The 17,617-nt window shown below is 34.5% G+C and overlaps 2 protein-coding genes across 2 annotated transcripts in view; one reads left to right on the forward strand and one right to left on the reverse strand.

Annotated features, from left to right (window-relative positions):
* The window catches only part of LOC119079038 (ATP-binding cassette sub-family G member 4), a 46,704-nt gene that overhangs the window by 18,820 nt on the left and 10,267 nt on the right, over positions 1–17,617 (forward strand). The window contains exon 2 of the mRNA XM_037186825.1: positions 5,459–6,080. Coding sequence (XP_037042720.1) covers positions 5,798–6,080 — 283 coding nt within the window. The 5' untranslated portion in view covers positions 5,459–5,797. The remainder of the gene's footprint in view (positions 1–5,458; positions 6,081–17,617) is intronic.
* Positions 125–2,934, reverse strand: LOC119079111. The gene is made up of 4 exons (XM_037186933.1): positions 2,714–2,934; positions 1,000–1,078; positions 569–936; positions 125–508 (listed from the first exon to the last, which is right to left on the reverse strand). The coding sequence occupies exons 1-4, from the start codon at positions 2,762–2,764 to the stop codon at positions 245–247; spliced, it is 762 nt and encodes a 253-aa protein (XP_037042828.1). The 5' UTR covers positions 2,765–2,934; the 3' UTR covers positions 125–244.

Here is a 17,617-nt window from a genome sequence, read left to right on the forward strand (position 1 = left end):
TGCGCCATTACTTCATTAAAATGAGCGTTAAAACTCATTTCCCGGTAGCTAATTGTTTAGAACTAATTTACCTTGTGTGGTTGCATCCCTCTCCTTCGGCTCGAGCAAAATAAAAAGCTTCAAACATGGATCCAAACGACAAATGTACATTTTATTCCAACCAATAAATACAAGTCAATGTGCGTGACATCATCAAGTAGATAGAAATTTGAAATTGAAAACGATATGCAGTGATGCACCAGAGTTACCCTCTGCATATTGGTTGACGAGGACATGGCTTAGGATATTGGAATGGCTTTTCATTCTGACCAATGAGTCCAACCAAAGGAGCTTGAAGGGTATCGAATGGGTTCAGTAGTGCACCGAGTGGATTTGACGTGATTTTGGTCACAGTTTTCGTTAAGCTCTCCACTAAATCCGCATTGACAAGTTCCGCCCATAGACCCCAGCAAAGAGCCTGTTCTCCCCTTTCATTGTAGACTTGAGCTACAAAAGTTGCTTTCAAACCCTAAAAATATTTTAAATTAAAAATCTGTCGCTGATAAATTGAATCGATCAATATTCTTACTAATGTTGTCAATACTGTTGTTACAAATCGGAATGGAATGTCCATGACATAACGACGACCGCACTTTTGAGGACACTGAGTTTGCTCACAAAGTGTTCTCGAATAACCCGCAAGTGAGGGTGGTACAGTTATTTGGAACAATGGAAGTTCAATGGCCAACAGTTCTTTGTCGCAACCTCTAACCGCCTTACCGATTCCTATAGCACCTAAATTACCGTCAAAGGTGCCGTTATTAAGATCAATATCCGCTATATATTCGATTCTGAAAAGACTATCTCGGCCAGTAATTATTCCGCAGCATTTGGGAATTTTGCAAGTCGGTGTATCGAAACACGGTCCCATCCAGGCTCTGATAGGTTTGCCGTTTGCTATTTAGAAGAAGTAACTTAATGTAGTCAATCGGTGGAATATTGAGGAATTGTTTTGCATACCTCCATTGGGTTCCGCACAATTAGTCATTTCATGAGTGTCTAAGGGATTCAGGCAATCTAGCAGTTGACCATAACTGAGCTGTAATAAGCAAAATGATTTCATCGTTTAGTTTAACGGAACAGAAAATGTGAGAGGAAAAGAAATTCCTTCGTTAAGACAATCCAAAATTCATTGAAAATCCACAAAAAAAATGATTGGAAAATGCTAGAAATTTCTTTGAAATTAAAAAGAAAATCATTTCCGAATCCTAGAAAATCCGTTGAGAATTTTCCATAAGAAAATCCGTTGAGAATTTTCCATAAGAAAATCCGTTGAGAATTTTCCATAAGAAAATCCGTTGAGAATTTTCCATAAGAAAATCCGTTGAGAATTTTCCATAAGAAAATCCGTTGAGAATTTTCATAAGAAAATCCGTTGAGAATTTTCCATAAGAAAATCAGTTGAGAATTTTCCATAAGAAAATCCGTGAAAATTTTCCATAAGAAAATTCTTTGAGGTTTTTCCATAATACTTAGTTTCCTCTTACCAAAAAAGTACTCCGTGTGAGAGACAAAATAGAATTTTTTAAATTTTTACTTTGTTTATTTGACAGCTCGCTCTCTCAAGGCTCTCTCACGGAGTACTTTTTGTTGAGTGGAATGGAAACTTAAGAAAATGCGTTGAGAATTTTCCATAAGAAAATGCGTTGAGAATTTTCCATAAGAAAATCCGTTGAGAATTTTCCAGAAGAAAATCCGTTGAGAATTTTCCATAAGAAAATCCGTGACTCTGACATATGCGAAGTGCTTTTTAACGTTACAATTGCGCAACGGACTATTTCTAACATTGGCACTATCCCACAGCGCGAAGCTATTATACTAATCGCGAGCCATTCGTCTGACGTATTTCGTTAAATCAGAAAACAACGCAAAAAGGCAAAATCTCTGTCGACGTTAAGTCAAAATTACGTTAAACCAATCAAAATCAAATCGTCTAAGTCGCGTTATCCCTAGAGACACCGTCTCGTCCAGCTAATCTCAAAACTCACTAGTTCACTTCCATAAAATTCCCGTGAATTTTATGTGGAAACAGAACACTGGGGGTGGGGGACTCATCAGGAACGACAGTGTCGAGAGTTTTGTTATTGTATGCGCTCTACGGTAGGGAGGGTAAACTTTTTGTTTCCATAAGAAAATCCGTTGAGGTTTTTCCATAAGAAAATCCGTTGAGAATCTTCCATAAGAAAATCCGTTGGGGATTTCCATTAGAAAATACATTAGCAGATGCTTAAAATGAAATTTGAGAAGGAAATATTTCTTGATAACGGACAGATCGAGCTTAGTTTTAATTACACTTCTCTGTGTCTCATGAGAGCTGATATATCTACTTTGTGGATTCAACAAGCACCAAAAGAATTTCTTTTCTGAAGAGGTTTTTCAAAAATCCACCCCTAGTCTGTGAAAAATTCAGCACACACAAGCCGTTGCGTTGGTATAAACAGTGTAAAACTACCAAATACGAGCACCTGCTGTAATACGAGTCTTCTATTGTTTTTGATCGTTTTTTAATCGTTCGAAGATCAACCAAATTTCATTACTCTCTAGAGCGTTGAAACACTGACAAATTTAGTGAAACATTTCTCAATATTATGTCCTAGTTTAAATATTCTGATTAAATTACGCTACGTCACGTCGAAGTGACAACTTTATTGTGGTATTTGCTACTTAACTTTACCTCAACTCCGGCCAAAAAAATCACTAGAGTCACAATACATATCACATTCATTTCGTCGGATTACACGGTAACTTATCGAATGAATTCAAAATTAATTTTCCTCCAAATATTAATTTGGGTGAATGTAGCTCGATTACTAATCAATTACAATATGTGGTTCGCTTGTTCACACCCAGGCCTTTTTATAGTCTTTAATCGAGCACAACCTGAACAAATAGCGAATTCCGACTATTCGAAAAACAATAGTTGCATTGCGCACAGTTTCGTTGACGTAAATTTATGAAAATATTTGTAGAAAAAAGGTGCAGAGGTCTTCTCAAGCTGATCAAATTTCGAATTATATAATTCGATAAATTACAAGCAGATGGAATTTAAGCAAAGTACATCTAAATTGATTAAAATATTCAAATATTACCCATTGTCACAGACTACATGTTATTTAATGATGATGAATCACTATTATGATTAAAATTTTTTTAAATAATTTGATACCAATAGGACATTTAGTTCTCATCAAGAGCTTAGAACTAAAGTTTTATTAACACTGAATGTAGCAATCCCTCAGCTGATCACTGACCACTACTTAATTTCATGTGAATTTGTGTGAACTACACTTAGTAACAAGAACTATTTTCGGGAATAGTTATTTGTTTACCGAGGGGAGAAAATTCTAATAACATGTTTCACTCGAGTTGAAATTTCCTATTTCTCCCAGCTGGCTGCTAGGAACTTAGCGTCGCGTCATTCACAATAATTGACAAAATGACACATTTTGTATAAGGAAAATGTCACTTTGTGGGTTATTGTGAATGACACGGCGCGAAATTCCTCAATAACGTATAACACACCGTTATTCGTGTGTGCATTTTGTGTTTTTTTTTCACGAAACGAAAACATCGATTTGCCATGCTATTTTCGAAAGTGACAGTTCAAATGAGAAAAGTTCTATTTTCTACCCACTGGAGAGAAAGAGCTTCACGTTTCTGACTAGAGATGTCATTCGACCAGTCGTCGAAAAAAGACACAATTTTCACATGGCCTATTGAATGAAGAAAATAAGGCAAAACACAATGCGCACATGAAATAGTACATTTCGTACCTGGGACTAAAAGACTTTTATTTAACGTGTGAGAGGTTTCCTTTAAAAAATTGTTTTAATCACAAATCTGCGTCCCTTTGTACTCACAAGTCTGCGTCCAAGTGAAGAATTCACAATCCTGGAGCAAATTGTATTAGGAAGCACCTTCAACATAACACCTGGTTAGACAGATTGATTTTTACCCAGTAAATTCGACCTAAATTTTAAAAAAAATGCAATTAATCGAATTAGGTAATTTTTTTGAGTTCTTTGTACGTGTGCAACATTTTCACTTCGTCTTTGCGGTTTTATTTAGACAGGTTTTACTATTATTTAATACTAAATCACACATGTCGCAGATGTTTGCATGGTTATGTCGGTTGAAATATTTCAGATTTCTACACAGAGAGCAATCGATGTTTTGAAAAACAATTCAAACCAATTCATAACAAGCCTCCATTATTTCCATTTTTGTAAGTTTTCCACGTAATGACTCGAACATGTATTTACAACAAATAATAGTATTTTACATGACTAGGGATAAAAAGTTGAAAAGTAGAGTTTTCGTGTGAATTTTGTTGATCCGAGGCGAAGCCGAGGTCAATAAACACACAAACTTCACAGAAACTGCAGTTTTTAGTTCGTTGATGACGATCGTTATCATTAAATTTTTTATCTAATAAAAATTGCTTTCTGGAGAATGGTACAGGTACAGAATGATATCATTGTACGGCTCCTAGCATTAACACTGTTAATTCAGCGCCGAAATTAGTGGTCTTAGTGATAAGAGCTGCTACCAAAGATTGTCTCAGCTCTTACCAAATCTGTTGTGTAAAGACAATTCTAAAATTCGTTGAAAATCTTCAAAAAATGCCGGTAAATTTCGAGAAAATCATTTGAAAATCAAAGTAAAATATTGAAAATCAAAAGAAAAGAAAAGCGAAGAAAATCCTTTTTGAAATCATGAATTTGATTCAACTGTTTTTCAGCTGATTCACACATACAACCAAAACTTATACGGTTGAAGCTGCTACAAGCATGTGCATTGTAGTGATAAAACCTTATAAACAGTTTTGATTTTTGATGAAAAACAGCTGAAATTTCTGTAAAAACTGTAAAACCAGACTAAATCAAAGAAAAATCATTGAAAATAATTGGAAATCAATAGCAAATCCTTAAAAATTGTGCAAAAATGTTTGAGACAATCTTTTGGATTTGCCAAAAAGTATCCTTGAGGATCAAAGTAAAATCCATTGAGGATTTTGTGCCCGTCCTCTCTGTGCATTACACTGCCAAATCGCTACACTTTTCTAAAATAAAAATAAAAATTAGATCTCTCCCATCTGAGGCTGAATGTCCATTGTCCAGTCGACAATTATTCTGAATAAAATTGTAAATTGTGAGAGCTGTCCATTCGCGTATCTACATAATAACGGACAAGGTCACACATTGAACTGCTATAGTAGAAATTGCACATGTTCGTTGAGGTATAATTAATTTTGAAAAAAAAAACAGCAATCGTACACAGATGAGAGTACTGATTAGTATTTATTGAGATTTGCTGAAAATGATGTCAATATTAAATTGCACACCACAACCAGATATGCTTGCCGTCTGCTCATATGATGCTAATTTATTAATCACACCGAACATTTTCTTTATTCCAGAGATTCAAATCGTCGATTCAGCTGAACGGAAAGTGAATGCACTCTGGTTTTAAAACAACGACACACAAGTGTGTAGTGTACGTATACCTACTCTAGTCATACTGTTTGCTGTTCAAAATTTTTATTTGCTCTCAATTTTCGTTTTGTGAACTTAAATATTTATAGTTTAAAAATCAAGTGCAATGACATGCTTGTTAATAAAATAGAACTAAATATATGAGCGAACTATTTACTTACTTTACATATCGCAATACACACAAGTATATGAGTGACGATCGGTTCATTCAGTAAGTTACAGCAATCACGACAAGTACACTCTCGATATTGCATTTTGACAATATGGAATTCGTTCAGCAAAATAGCCAAGCACAAATTGCATTGGCCGCCCTGTCTTCGGCCGATCACAACGACGACAAAGTGTACCGAACGACCACCATACCGATAAACAACAATCGCGGTGAATTGTTGAAAAATGATCGATCACCATCGAGCCATCATCGGGATGGGAATGGTGAAAACGGTGTAAGCAAACCGCCGCAATTTTCCAATCTACCGTCGCGGGAACCCATTGACTTACAGTTCAAAAATGTTGTGTACACAGTCAATCTGGGATTTCGAAAAGGTAAGAAAATTTTCTTAAATTTTAGTTTAATTGACGCTGTGCGAAACTAAGTTTTAAAATTGAATGGAAATTATGTAATGCCCGACGCCGGTGTGTCATGCGCAATGAAATAATTATTGGTTTGCATTGTTTTTGTCTGTTTGTTTGTTTGGAAGTAGTATCTCCTAGTAGTGCTATTCGTCTTGCACATAACATTTTATTGCCAGTCCCATGCGAAAGCGAATCCATTCCATAGCAGTTTGCTACCTGCGAAAATGATCCATTACATGAAGAACATTTTTGAATTCCTTTATGAGATTCACTTTGGTATGTGACAACTTTTTGACACACTCACTTGTTTGTTTTTTGAGCGATTTATTTTGACGACTGATTATCGACAAGTGCAGTTGTAAACTCAACACTTGTCGAAAGCACAGCTACCGAAGCTCGTTTGAAAACACACTTGTGAGCTAGCTTTTATCCAGGGACTATTAAAAATTCATTTTCACAATTTTACTAAATTTCCTCACATTTTTCTAGATTTTCTTCAATTTTTACAAAAAATATTTTGGAAAATTGTATGAAAATGTTGGGAAATTTAGGAAAATCGGGAAAATTATTTTTCAAAAATAATTATCTGTTCACTGTGAGGAAAAAGTTGGAAATTTTGTTTCATTTTTGCGGTTCAATTGTGGCTGCTACGCTCCTTCAAAAATTCCTCGAAATGCAATTTCCAACTTGTTTTCCCTTCGTTGAACAAATAAATATTGTCACAAGACTGTAACCTCATGTAATGAAGTACATTCTACTGTTACGTTTTCTGAATCACATTCTGGCCTTACTATGTCCACCAATCGGTTGTGAGATTGTTATGTCACACCACACACAGTGTAGATAAATTTGTGTTTATATTTACAATTAACAACACTGAATCCGTGTTGGATTTTACTATCGGATCTATTACTTCATTTGATCGAAGTATTTTCAAGAGATTTATTTAAAATCTTTTACTTCATTTTCTTTAAACATGGTCTTTATCGATATAAGACCGCATGCATTAATCAGTGATTGTTGTTCATTTCCGAAATCGTTATCGATAACAGATGATAGTCGTCCGTAGGGTAAACTCTTACCTCCATATTATCTTGATTCATTCACTAATTTTTAAAGAAAAGAAAAAAAATGAATTTTACTGATGTAATGAACTCAACCACAAACGTTGTAAATGCATTTCTAACAAAACCAGCGCCATGCGTAATCGTAAAATGAAAATCTCCATTATACAGCAAAATCGGAATTATCAGCAAGATGTTTATTAACCGTACCCGTGTAGATATAATTATCATCGTTGTTCGACTTCGTCATGTGAAGTTAATGATACGGAAAGTAATGGTTTTTTTTTACTTTTTACAACCGTCCGGCACACTGTACTAAAATGATCTTAAAATGCATTTAGCAAATTAATAATACGCTTTGAATAAATTGAGTTGCTAAATGCGCCAGCCTTGGTGTATTTTTTATTGCTTAAATCATTAGTTTATGAGAGAATCTGTTTTTATTTCGAACATTCACAATTAAAAAAATCTGCATCGAAATTGCCTTTTATTTGTGTCGTTGCAGACACATCTCAGTATTCTTTTACGACTATTTTTCGATCCATCTCATTCGTTCATTGTGCGTGTCAATCTTGGTGTCAATGATATGTCATTATTCATATTTACCGTGTTGTTGCACGAGATTTACATTTTCGATAGTTCACGTTTTGTGAGCTTTTGCTCTTACCAACATATACATTAAAATTCCTGAAATTTTTTGAAAATTTTCATATTTTAGAATTAGTTCTGAAAAATTCTGTACATTTCTCAAAACTCTTAAAAATTCCATAAAATTCTTGAATTCCAAATTTCCGAAAATTCAAAAATTCGTACAGATTCCATAATATTCTTCAAAAACATTCACTTTAAAGCTATGCCTACAATGACCTCTATCGCAGTCGAGTATTATGTGTTTCCCTTTTATTGAAGAAATAAAAGAAAGGAGAAGCTACAAAGAGTTGAACATAAGACATTCGACCACTGTTTCGATCTGAGACAAAATTTAAATACGTCTTTCGACAGTTTGCATTAATATGCAGTTCAAAAATACCATTTCTCATCAGACCATGGCGACAGTGGTACTCGATACAATGTAGATACATTGCATTTCGTATCTATAAAAGAATCAACCCAAGTCGCATATGTGTGGCTTATGATGGTTTGAAAAGACTTTCATTTGTTCACGTTCAAACATATGTGATAACGTTTGCTTTACAAAGAATTGATTTTCATCTCCCTCTTTCTACGTGATATTGTTTCAACAGAATTTTGAGCTAATTCACTTCAATATTTCTGTAATAATATTCATCTTCGAAGTAATCATTGGAAAAGACAGGTGAAGCACTTCATGCTGAAATTTTACTGTCTCTAACTACTAAATTTACCAAAATTCACAATTTACTGAAATTATATATTTCTCGCTTGAAAAACGCACTTTATCTCATCGCAATACTCGATATAAAGAAGGCTTTGCGATTCGCGTATAAACATCCCTGTTTGCAATATACATACGTCAATACATAAGCTTTATAGTCGAATATCGGCTTCGCCTCGAACCATTTACCATTTCTCGAACATAAAATACCCTTTAACACTAATTCAGTAAATTCACCAATAATAGGCCCTGCCTAGGAAGGCGTAACTTTCGCAGAATTGTAATTGGAATCATGGGATTTTCACATAAATCAAGAGCGTCTACATATGGTAAATCTATGGTAATTCGCTTTAAAATCGACGAAGAAAATTATTAATATTATTCGAACAAATTGTTTTCTGTATTTAGTAGGAAAAGAACACTGTCAGAAACAATTATGTCCACGATGTGTAGCCAAAATTGTGCACCAATCACTTTTGGAAAATCAGGAAATTTTTTTTTTTTTGGGAAATTCAAGAAAATTCGTAAAAATTAAGACGTTTTTCTTGCATTTTCCTAATTTTCTTAATTTTGAGAAAAAAAAAGTTTTGAGAAGTTGAAGAAAATCCTTCAAAATTTTACGAAAGAAAATCAATGGAAAATCACTTGAAAACCTAAAAAAAAAATCAAATAAAAAAACGAAAATCTTTGAAAATTAAAAAACAAATCCTTAGACAATCCATCCAGAATCCTTGGAAAACGAGAGGAAAATCCTTTAAAATAATCGAAAATCCTCTGTCAACGAAATTTACAAATATCTTCCCTTCGTTTCTCTTACAAATCAGTCTTCTAAAATCACTTAAAAGTTAAAATCTACAATGAGGTTTGAGGTATTGGAATTAGAATTACTTTCAATTCTGCCCTTTGATTCTATAAATAGAAAAAAATAATTTTTTGCCGAATTCCACATGACCATTGACTGACACACATGATGATAAAATCGGTTCTCATGGTGTTTTTCACTTCTAACAAAACTTAAATACTACGGAAAACACGCAAAAGATTTATGTTCAAATTATACTGTGATCTCGTCTTTAGATTGAGCGAAACACTCTCGAGTGATTTTCAATGTTAATTATAATCAATTCATAACACTTGCAAGTACTGAAATATGTAAATAATTCTTGTACTTTGATCCTGTAATTAATTCTTTTTTTCTTATTTTCATTTGTATTTGATGAAATAATATTAGCTTGTTGACAAATAGAACTATTTTATAAATTGTACAGTGAGCCATTTGCTGATTAAAATTATTTTTCGTAGAAAACGGTGTCACTGAAGCACATAAAATTAGTGTTCGGTTTCGGTATACTAAACTTAGCATTTGAATATTTTTAAGAAAACATATTGTGACAAACGAAACATTTTTTTGCAAGCATATCTTATGCCTAATGTCTCGTTTGAAGCATGAAATGTCTAGATTTTCTGCGTGCATACAATTATACGTTAGAAACCACATTTCATACATACACATCCACAACGCATATTTATGAAAAGTGGAATTATGTCGGTATGGAAATATCAAGTGGAAAAGTTAATGTGTCGCAATGAAGACGTGTGGTTTTCCGTTAAAATTGACTCGCAAAGTGTTCGGTGGAAGATGTCTTGACTTGACTTGGCTTGAGTAACCAAAACGTGCTCCTGTAAGTGATCCCATGAGAACATTGGACGTGAGGACTTTGGCTTGATTGTGAGTCAGGCCCTAATCCTCCTTTTCGTTCTCCTTGATTACATTCAAAGCACACATCATTAAAGCGTTTTCACTCTCTCGGCTACCATCATGTGTGTTCTGAATGATATCTACTATTTCCTTATATACCACAGAGTACTTTCTGTGGTAACTAACTGAACCACTGTCGCACGATCTATGTGGTCGGACTAGCTACTTTATCAGTTTTTATAAATTACCTTTTCCATTTGACTTTACCTTTTCTCATTCTGTTACGCTCTGTACCTTTTTGAATCCTGACATAGTCGTTTTGTCTCATGTATCCTTCCTTTCGTCGGTTGATTTCATTCACGCTAATCATGCTAATGCCAATGCAGGTCGACCCAAGTTGTAGCATTGTACGATAGGAATAGTTTATCTCAATTTCTTTTTGTTATTCGCATTCTTAGCATGGCTTATCGATTAGCTTATCGATTAGCTTATCAGCTTAAAGGATGATGAGAAATTGAAATGCAAATTCGGGTTCTCACTCAGACTCATCGTTCAGCCATCCGAAAATTCAGTCCCAATGCATTAGCTGATCCTCATTGGGATGACAACTTCTCATTTCCGTTTACTGAACGGTGGAAGATGTGTGCACGAATTTGACAATGATAAATCTGTGCAATTAAATGTTTAATCTAAGTGATAGATTGTCATTCATAAAAGGTTTAATATTATGCAAATATTCGGCGTAGAACTATCATTTGCCTTTGAGACAGAGATGAACGAACTCCCCTGCCACATATGAATTTCGGGGCTTTTTATTGTGAAAACTTGAGTGCTACTGACTCAACCTTTTCCTTATCCTTATCCTAAGAGCAGGATTAGACCGAACTGGAACTCACTGACGCATAATAATATAATAGATGAAGGAGGAGATAAGGTAGTTTTGATGAACTTAGTGAATATATGTAATCAAGACGACAAAGATGAAAGTCAGTGCAATGTAAAAGTTTTCGTAGAGGTTAGAAAAAATCGATTCACACAAAATGTGTGCTCGAAAGTGATAAGACCAGTGGCTCGTAGCGCAATCGACCTTTTTACCCCATTTGAAAGTAGCTCCAACTAAAAATATTGTCAGCGTGTGGATTTTTTTTACATTTGCACAACAGTGAAATCCGTTGTCTTACAACTCATGTCACAAGTTTTCCTAAGAACTTGGAATGGTGTACACATGTGCAACACCTTTGAATGTGCGAATCAAAGTGGCCTCTAATTTCTTAGGATTTTAGGATTTTGTTGATTTGGAAAACTTGTGACATGAGTCACAAGACGTGTGGCAAGGTGCAAGGACTTCACTGTTTTGCACACGTAAAATATCCCACTTCAAAGCACCTAGCAGGGTAATAGAGGTTTTTACACGTCAAATAGAGTAGTTTTTTGACACCAATATTACCATTAGCAGCCTTAATGGTAATTTTGCAATGACATTATGAAAAAAAGGTATGGAAATATTCGCATACTTCGATTAAAGTACTACTTTATTTTTTTCTATTACCCTGCTAGGTGCTTTGCCCACTTTCGTATCTAAGTTGTTGTTTTTGGTTTCTCTGATTTTCTGATAGACGTAGATGAACAGCGGTAACGGACTCGAACTGTCCATTGAAGACCTTCGTACCTTTTTTTTTACATTTTTGACCCTCTTCCTTACTGTATACTTCAAACATTGTTTGTTCGGTTTTGACGACTCTATCGCCTCCCCCTGAGTCTGGACGGCTTTTATGGACAAACCGTTAAAGTTTAAATATAAAATTTGTTATTTTTTACGTGGGCACAATAGTAGCTAAGAAAATCAAACGGTTTTTATGAATAAGATCATAAAGATAACATCAAGGACTTTGAAAATCAGTCTGTACGACGCAAGTGGTTGTGACGTCTATATGTAATGCGACCAGATAAATAATATATGTGCACAGCTTTCGCGTATGCAACCACACTTTTTAATTTCAATGCAATCTACTTTCGATTTTTCATTGACCTTAACTGCCTGCGATAGTGTGTTGGACCTATCGTCTATATCGATAATGTGAGTCAATGATGAATTTTTCATTTGATAATTTTTGCAATCTTATTGATATGTGCAAGTCGAACGTTCCAATTGAATACCTTCTTACCCGATAAATATATTCACCTGTGGGGTCCACCGGTAATTATTAGACAAAGGAACAGAAAAGTGACCGAAACTACTGGAAATTGAATGGACGTCGATTAACAATCGATTTTCTTCCGTTAGACAATGCTCGATGTTTTCCATTGTTTTATTTATAGACTGATTACTCGTATCATTTCATATCTTACATCGCACATAACAACTGTAAACAATAATTCTGAATGTACTCTTCACTGCTCGTTTCGTTGTAACATGACGGACTATTAAGTGATTTTTGGAGTGGCCGCTCGTTATCTTTCGAACTTTGTAATTTATCGTTGATTATCATAAAAAAAATTCACCAAATAGTGACGTAACCATCATCATCGCACATTAAACCGCTGAATGTCTATTTTAATTCCACGTTAAGACTTTAACGATAAATTGATTAATTGACCTTGTCATTTCTTTCTGTTTTTTTTCTGGCTGATTATTGATTTGAAGTCACAAAAAACGAGATTAAAATTCAAGTGTAAGATGATAGACGAGTGTACTAATACAAAATGAGATAGGAAAATGCATGCAGTTGACGGGATCAAACTTTCTACATTTTTCAATAACATTTTCGTACTGACGACATTGACTCCATTTGGTTACCGCTACTCGCATAATGTGTAACCCATTTCGCAACAATTTGCAAAAGTATTGCGTAATTTGATTGAGAGAAAAAGATTATCGCCGGCGATTAGCTTCCTGCATATAACTGTTACAGCAAGAGGTATTAAAATTCCATTAAAATTTAACTATCGCAGGTAACATTCACCGATATAACTGGAGCTATTATATTATATCATCATGATTCAATACAAAATTGCATAAAATGTATTCCTTTGAGTTTAAAGATTGGGCTTAGTCATCGGTCAGTAAAATAATGAACTTTTAAAAGTTAAGTTAACGATGATAATACATCGTAAAAATAATTTTTTTCACAACGCTGTCGAGAAAATAGTCATTTTCTCCTCTCAGCTGAAACTTCCGAGACTTCCGAGGCCTTTGTTGTGAAAAATTATGGGTTGACCTCTGGAAGAAAAGAAGAAAATTTCATTTTCTCGGGTGACTTGTGGCCACAAACAATTATGGGACAGTGTGGCATCTGTGCCACACGGGGTACACGCTTATCTTTGATTTCCATGATTGACTCGATGTCAATGTAGCTGTGCGTATCAGTTTGTTTTGTTATTTCAAAGTATTTTCAAGCATTTTTCATGATTTTTATTATTATTCAAGGATTTTCCTGGATTTTCTTAGGATTTTCTTCGAATTTTAAGGACATTCTTTAAAAATTTGGAACTTAAAAGCTATCAACATTTTTTAACAGGTGGAAACGGATTGTTTACACATATTTTCATGCTCTATCCATCGAAAATTTTGGTTGTGCTCCTATATAACTCGGCGGTTTGATCATGGTAAATTTTCAAAATTTGAAAAATCACACATCAGCTGATGCCTGAGTTTCTATCGAGAACGAATAAAATTTTCTGGAGATAATAGAGCGTGAAAAACTGTGAAGCAAATCCGTTTCCGCCCGATAAAAAATGTTGCTAACGGAAATCGTCGTAGTATATGCGTTTAAAAATGCAGACTTCCGTCTCTTGCAGTAGTGTTGCATGACCAGTTAACTAAGATCAAATTTGCAACAGTTTGACTTAATATAGGAAGGATCAATCTGATGCCTGAAACTGCAATTCTTTCTTAAAACTAGAGTTTTGAGTCTTAAATCTTGTTCCTCATCAGATCGTTATTGTCGCAAAATTCGATTTTTTTTTTTGAGGATGTGAGGATTTTCTTGGCAAAGAATATTCTCTGAGTGCAAAATGATTTCTATGTTTATCAGCCCCTCAGAAGGCCTCCACCTGAACTGGCATTAAATAGTTGTTCACTTAACAAGAGTTGAAATCGCCATATAGTTATTTGTCAACGAAGGAAGAAAAGTTGAAAATTGCATTTCTAAGGTTTTGTTTGTGGCCGAAGCGTAGCGAGAGAAATTCCCCCGCGAAAATCCAACTTTTTCTCCGAGCTAAACACGATGTTTTTCGCAACAAAGGCTTTCGAAGTTTCAGCAGAGTGTAGTACCCACGCTACGATAGTCTTTTTTTTAAGGCCTAACAACTGGTCACAGTAAGGATAAAAAGATAAAATTTCGCCCTGAGGCTGCTATGAATGTTCGACGATTAACATTTTTCAAACGTTGCAGACTATTGCGTAATTTGAGTGTAATTCGCAAAGAATTTACTGAATAAAAACGTTTGACTTAACCCACATTTAGGGCGCACCTAATGATTAAGCATTCGTTACTTATTTTATCTACATACATTTGGAACACCTTCGGTAAATATTATTTAGATTGTTTCTCTGACGTTTTGGTACGAAAATTTACTTTCAGATGACTTATAAAGTGGATGCGAATGAAACAACTTTTTAAATAATTTTATGCAAATACAGCCTCGAGATCATCAATATTTGCACGTCCTAACGATTCCATGAAGACTTATGTTTTCTTTTGAGGTGCGAGTTTAAATTGAAATATTATGAAATAGTGAAGTGTTGCACTGAGTTTTACGTCATTGGATAAAATCATTCATTCTACATTCGACACTCAGGTATACACCCTGACACCCTAAGTTGAACGGTTTTTAGCAGACATTTTCAATAAAAATTTTAGTCACTCAGGATCTTCTCCTCCAAGTTTGTGGCTGCACAGGCTACGTGAACGCGAGAGGTGTTTTAACCTGTTCTTTCAGAAACTAAAAAACGACAACCACCTGTTACCATTTCAATTCAATTATGATAACCACAATCGTAATTCAAATTAATTCAGATTCAATTATTGTTTGAATAATTCAAAAAACTGCAGAGGCAATGCGATAAAATAAAGTGAAAAAATTTACAACAAAAAATTAGTTCAAACGTGATAAGTTTTCGTTTAAATATTTTTGGGTCAGTTGAGATTGCTTACACACATTTAGTTGTAATCAGAGTCACACTTTCAACTTTTTTTGTTTATTGTTGGGGCAACAAAAAACATAAATGAAATTGTAAACGGTGTGGTGTGGTATGCGATAAGCACGATTGCATTGTGTGTATTTTTCATTTTTTAGAATAAATTCATGATATCTTGCAATATTATGTGCATTCACATCTGCTGCCAGAAATAAATTTTCAAATATTTGAGAGATTCAGGTTATTGTACGTTGTACCGTCGAATTTTGAGCTATAACTTCACTCAAAAAGAAGTATTGCTGTCACGGGTTCTTCCCACGATTGCGTGATTTTTCGCCTAAGATGAGAGAACCACCAACACGAGCAAGTGTATCGTAGGTGCGAAACACTCCATTGGAGTGACTCCAACAATGTTAAGAACAAATCCTGTTCTTCGAAAGCCAAAGTATCTGTGCCAGATTCGCTCCTTAGAGGTGAATCTGGCACACCATAAATTTGTGTTGTGTGCCAGATTACCCCACGCCCAATTGAGAAAGGGAAAATTTATTGAATAGGGTTACTAACATTTCATCAAAAATATTTTGCAAAAATTTACATTATCAAATTCAACAATATAGAAGGTATTCTTGTATCTCAATAACAAATAACAACCAAAAAACATACTCAACAGCTAACAAATACAAGAAGTTCCTCCTCAATCTGCATATTCATTTTAAAAGATTGTTCATGATTATAACCATAAGAAAGAGGTAAACAGCAAACAGCAAACTCAGTTTCTGATGATATTGTGAATTGGTTCAGTAGGTGTTTGACTTTGTTATTGAATATCGTATTTGACGACGACGATGGTTAGACTTTTTTTCGCTTGAATAATCGATTAGCATAAAGTATTTGGCGCTAGCCATAAATCTTTTTTAAATTAATGACAAAAAGATGAAACTTTCATATTGAAAATGTAAAAAAAAAGCAAAAAATTTAGTATCACAAATGATGACCGCGAAAAAGGCAATAGGATGGGGATTCGAACCGATATAATTGCTGATGGTTCTTTTGTTTCTGTTCTGATATTATTTGATCATTAAATCTACGCCTTTATTTACCTGTCGTAAGATGCCAAATCTTTTACTTCATTTGTTTAACAATGCGTTTTGTTTATAATATGAAAATAGTCAATGATTTTCACTTGTATTTGTCATCGTTTTCGATAGCAGATGATTAGCCAATGATACGATCGTCTTTTGCCTGTTTAGAACTATTAGTCCAGGTCCTTGTGTCGAAAAAAATGGCACCGTGCGCCCTAAGTTTTTTAAGATTGTTCTTTATTCCATGTTGTTTGCCACGAAAAGTTATGGAACTAATTTTTTTCCGGAAAATGGAAAATCGTGTTTCCAGCCGGAAAACCTTCAAAGTTGAATATCTTCTTCTTGAAAAATTTCTTCCGTTCTTCATATCCTTCATTAAATGCACAAAGAGTATCTCATGCATGGCTAATATCCAAGACCTTATGATGTTAGAAACAGTCAAAACGGAATACTTGAATCGTTGTGCTACAGTCTTTGACATTTCAAATGTCTCACTGTCAAATTTTTCTGAGAATTTCATTGTGTTATTGCGAATTCACAATGGCATTCTTTGAAAAAAATGACAGTGAGACATTTGAAATGTTAAAGACTGTAAGTCAAAAGTTCAATTTCTGAATGTTCAATTTCACTCGCTTTTTTTCTGGTTCCGAATGATCTCGACTTGAATTTAGCTCTTTTTCTTCATGTTAGGGAATCGGATTGCAACTCATCTTATTGAAATGGCATGAGCAAATGACCGGAGTCTTCCGGTTTTTCACTTGATTTAAGGTTATACTACAAAAAACAAATGATTTAAGTCCTTGACTAATTACATTTTCCGCGCACTGAGCATATTTCATCCTATTTTTTTTACGCATTCATCTGCTGGCATCTTTCGAAATGTACATTCTTTCGATGAAGAATTCAGACAATTAACGCAATGAACGTCAACACAAGGTATGGTCGAATGTCCATCTTGAACGGACCAAACCTGGTTTATACTTTCATTGAATTAACGTACCAGCAGAATTCCATTCTATGATTTTAGAAAATTGGACAAATCAACAAACGAATGAGTGACATTTTGTTTTTTTGTTTTTTTTGCTTTGTTAACACGGTCTGGACAGTGGACACTCTGTGAATAGCAGAAATGAAGAATATCGTGAATAGTGTCAGGCCCGTGGTTGTT

The sequence above is a fragment of the Bradysia coprophila genome, unplaced genomic scaffold, assembly GCF_014529535.1.
Source record: "Bradysia coprophila strain Holo2 unplaced genomic scaffold, BU_Bcop_v1 contig_297, whole genome shotgun sequence".
In the NCBI taxonomy this organism is placed as follows: domain Eukaryota; kingdom Metazoa; phylum Arthropoda; class Insecta; order Diptera; family Sciaridae; genus Bradysia; species Bradysia coprophila.